Source organism: Macadamia integrifolia, unplaced genomic scaffold (genome assembly GCF_013358625.1).
Source record: "Macadamia integrifolia cultivar HAES 741 unplaced genomic scaffold, SCU_Mint_v3 scaffold2408, whole genome shotgun sequence".
In the NCBI taxonomy this organism is placed as follows: Eukaryota; Viridiplantae; Streptophyta; class Magnoliopsida; order Proteales; family Proteaceae; genus Macadamia; species Macadamia integrifolia.
In genome coordinates this window covers 31,687-34,822 of record NW_024868696.1, presented here as the reverse complement: position 1 = coordinate 34,822, position 3,136 = coordinate 31,687, and the positions used below count along the sequence as shown (strand labels likewise).

General features: G+C 42.8%; 1 protein-coding gene across 1 annotated transcript; it reads left to right on the top strand.

The window, feature by feature from the left end:
- Window positions 1-1,052: 1,052 nt before the first annotated feature.
- LOC122066474 lies at window positions 1,053-2,493 on the top strand. Its single transcript, XM_042630276.1, has 2 exons — window positions 1,053-2,436; window positions 2,486-2,493. The coding sequence occupies exons 1-2, from the start codon at window positions 1,053-1,055 to the stop codon at window positions 2,491-2,493; spliced, it is 1,392 nt and encodes a 463-aa protein (XP_042486210.1).
- The last annotated feature ends 643 nt before the right edge of the window (window positions 2,494-3,136 follow it).

The window sequence follows — 3,136 nt, the reverse complement described above, 5'->3', positions numbered from 1 at the left end:
CTTCTTTGCGAGAGTGCTGGTGGAGGTTGATATCTCTGACTTGGCAGAGAGGGTGGAGGAAGTACAGGTGGAAAGATTAGAACCAGGTACATCTCAGGTGTATGGTTTCTGTCAAAAGGTGGTTTATGAAGATAATGTGGAGCGTTGTGGATACTGTAAACGAGTCGGACATTTGATTTCCAAGTGTAGGCTGAAAAGATTGGATGATGAAAAGCAATGTGCGGCTGATAAATTAGCAAAGGTTCCAGGGGCGATATATGTTGAAGATGGAGTCAACTCAGGTGGGAGTAACTCGGTGAGAGTCTCTTTCTAGGGGAAGATCTTTGCCACATCAGCAGAATAATTTTGATCCTATTCAAGATCAAATCTCTCCTAATTCAAATTCGTCTAAGGCTGGGGGAGATATTCAAATATTTTTGAATTCTTCCAACTCTGTCTCAAACGTTTTAGGAAAGGAGTCCAACGGAGATGAAAATTATGGAATTAAGGAAGGCTTTGTGTCAGGGACGGTTATAGAATTAGAGTCTGATTCTAATCCTATAAATAAGGAAGGAGAGATTTCTAATATTCTACCTAAGGAAGGAGAGGTATTTCGAATGGATGAGGGATCGGATGTTGACTCTGATCCAAACCCAACTGAGAACCCGCTCCATGGAGTTCCTGGTGATCCGCCAGTGGATCCATTGGGGGGGAACGAACCCAGAATGGGGCTTACTCCTGTGGGCGAGGTTGCTGTTCCGGAGGGGAGGTATCCTTCTCGTTATAGAAGGCTCGGTGAGGGTCAAGGACCGGGACGTGGTGTTGCCATGGCCAGTGCTATGCAGCCAGTTGTTGAAGACCCTGGTGAGGATCATGTGGTTTCTTCTTTTCCCAGGGTGGAATGTTCAAGGGGAACAGTCTCTATTGTGCATTCAGAAATTATAAGAATGGATACGGTGGCAGTGGCTCGGGAGAAGGAGGCCGGAGGTATGCTTGAGGGTGGAAAGCAAAGAAAGAAAACAGGTAGTCAGGCTAAAAAGTCTGATAAAAATCAATTCTCTAAGAAGTAATTCATGAAGATTCTGTATTGGAACATTCGGGGTGTTAGGAAGGCAGCAGGGTTGTGCGCTTTACGTCTTCTGGTGAAGGAGCATGCCCCGGATGTGTTATGCTTGGCTGAACCCATGGTTCAGGTATGTAAATTTCCTGTTATTTTCTTTAGTCGGTTGGGGTATGCTGTGGATTTCATTCATAATTTTCGGGATGACAAAGTCCCAAATTTATGGATTATATGGAAGTTGGGGGTTTCGAGACCAGTTGTTGCAGGTATGTCTGATCAATATATATCAGTCATCTTTGATTGGCCAGGTAGTAAAGTGGGTATTTCTTTTGTACATGCAAGTTCTTTTAAAATTATGCGGAGGCAATTGTGGTTAGATTTGGAGTTGCCGATATCAGCTTTGGTTCCGTGGTCTGTGATGGGGGATTTCAATGCAACCCTGTTCTCGCATGAGAAAAGAGGTCCTGGTAAGTTTAATCTTGGATCAGCTGCTGAATTCCAGGCAATGGTTGATGCGTGTGAATTGCTTTCTATCCCTTCTCAGGGAAAGAAATTCACTTGGACTAATAATCGTCGAAGGGGTAATGCAGTTGCAGTGTTGGATCGGAGTTTTTGTAATGGGAAGTGGATTGATGTGTTTAGAAATGTGAAGCAGCGTGTTTTGTTGTCTTCGGTATCAGATCATGCCCCTTTAATTGTTGTCTCTGATGATGTTCAAAGACCTACAAATATCCCCTTTAGATTCCATAGCTTTTGGATGGAAAATGATCAATTTATCTCTGTGGTTGAGGAAGCTTGGAAAACTTCGATAGGGGGTAATCCAATTTTCGTTCTGGCACAAAAATTAAAGCAGGTCAAGGAGAATTTAAAGGTTTGGGCGAGGGCCAATTTTCCTAACCTGAATGATGAGGTCGATAAAGCAAAGCTGGAATTAAAGAAGGTTCAAGATATCATAGAGGTGGCTGGGATGAATGATGAATTATTTAACAGAGAGGCAGATGCAAAAACAGTATTATTGAAGGCCAACCAAATGTACGAGAAGTTGTGGGCTGAAAAAGCTAAACTGAGATGGATGAAAAATGGAGATTGTAACTCGAAGATTTTTCATCTCTCCGTGAAGCTTAGGAGGTTGAAAAATCAGATCACCTCCCTAAAAAAGGAAGATGGAACTTGGGTTTCAGACCAACAGGGAATATCGTTTTATGTCGCTGATTTTTTTGAGAAATTTCATGAGGCTGATGAAATCACGGTTCATAATGACCTTCTTGATAATATTCCCAGAGTGTTGGAGGAGGAGGACGTGGCAGGATTGGAGATTGTCCCGAGTGGGGACGAAATAAAACAATCTGTTTGGGATTTAGATCCTGTTAGCTCTCCAGGTCCTGATGGATTCCCAGGTAGTTTCTTCAGGCGATGTTGGACTATTGTTGAGGGTGATTTTTGCAGGGCAGTGAAAAAATTCTTTGAGGAAGGGCGGCTTCCTAAAGGAATAAATAACTGCTTTATTTCCTTGATCCCCAAAGTTGAGGGGGCGGCCTCTCTAGATAGGTTTCGACCTATATGTATGGGGAATTTTTATTGCAAAGTGATATCAAAAATTCTATCTTCAAGATTACTTGTTGTTTTGCCTAAATTGATTTCGGAAGAGCAAGGCGCTTTCCAGCAGGGTAAAATAATTTCAGCAAATATCAGCCTCGCCTTAGAACTGTCAAATTTGATGCATTCTTCAGTTAGGGGTGGTGGAATGGGACTGAAGCTCGATGTTCAAAAGGCGTATGACTCTCTAGCTTGGGAATTCCTCTTTGCAGTTCTGTGCAAATTTGGGTTCTCATCTAGGTGGATTTCTTGGATTCACAACCTTCTTCTATCCTCCAGAGTATCAATTTTGGTGAACGGTGGCCCGGTGGGGTTTTTTGGGGTTGGTAGAGGTCTCCGACAAGGAGATCCTTTGTCTCCCTTTTTATTTATTCTGGCAGAAGAGGTTCTCTGTAGAGGTCTTAGAAGCATGGTTCAGAATGGTTTGATAAAGTCTCTTCCTGGGCCTCGAGGTGTGTTAACTCCCTCCCATTTATTGTTTGCTGATGACATTTTCATTTT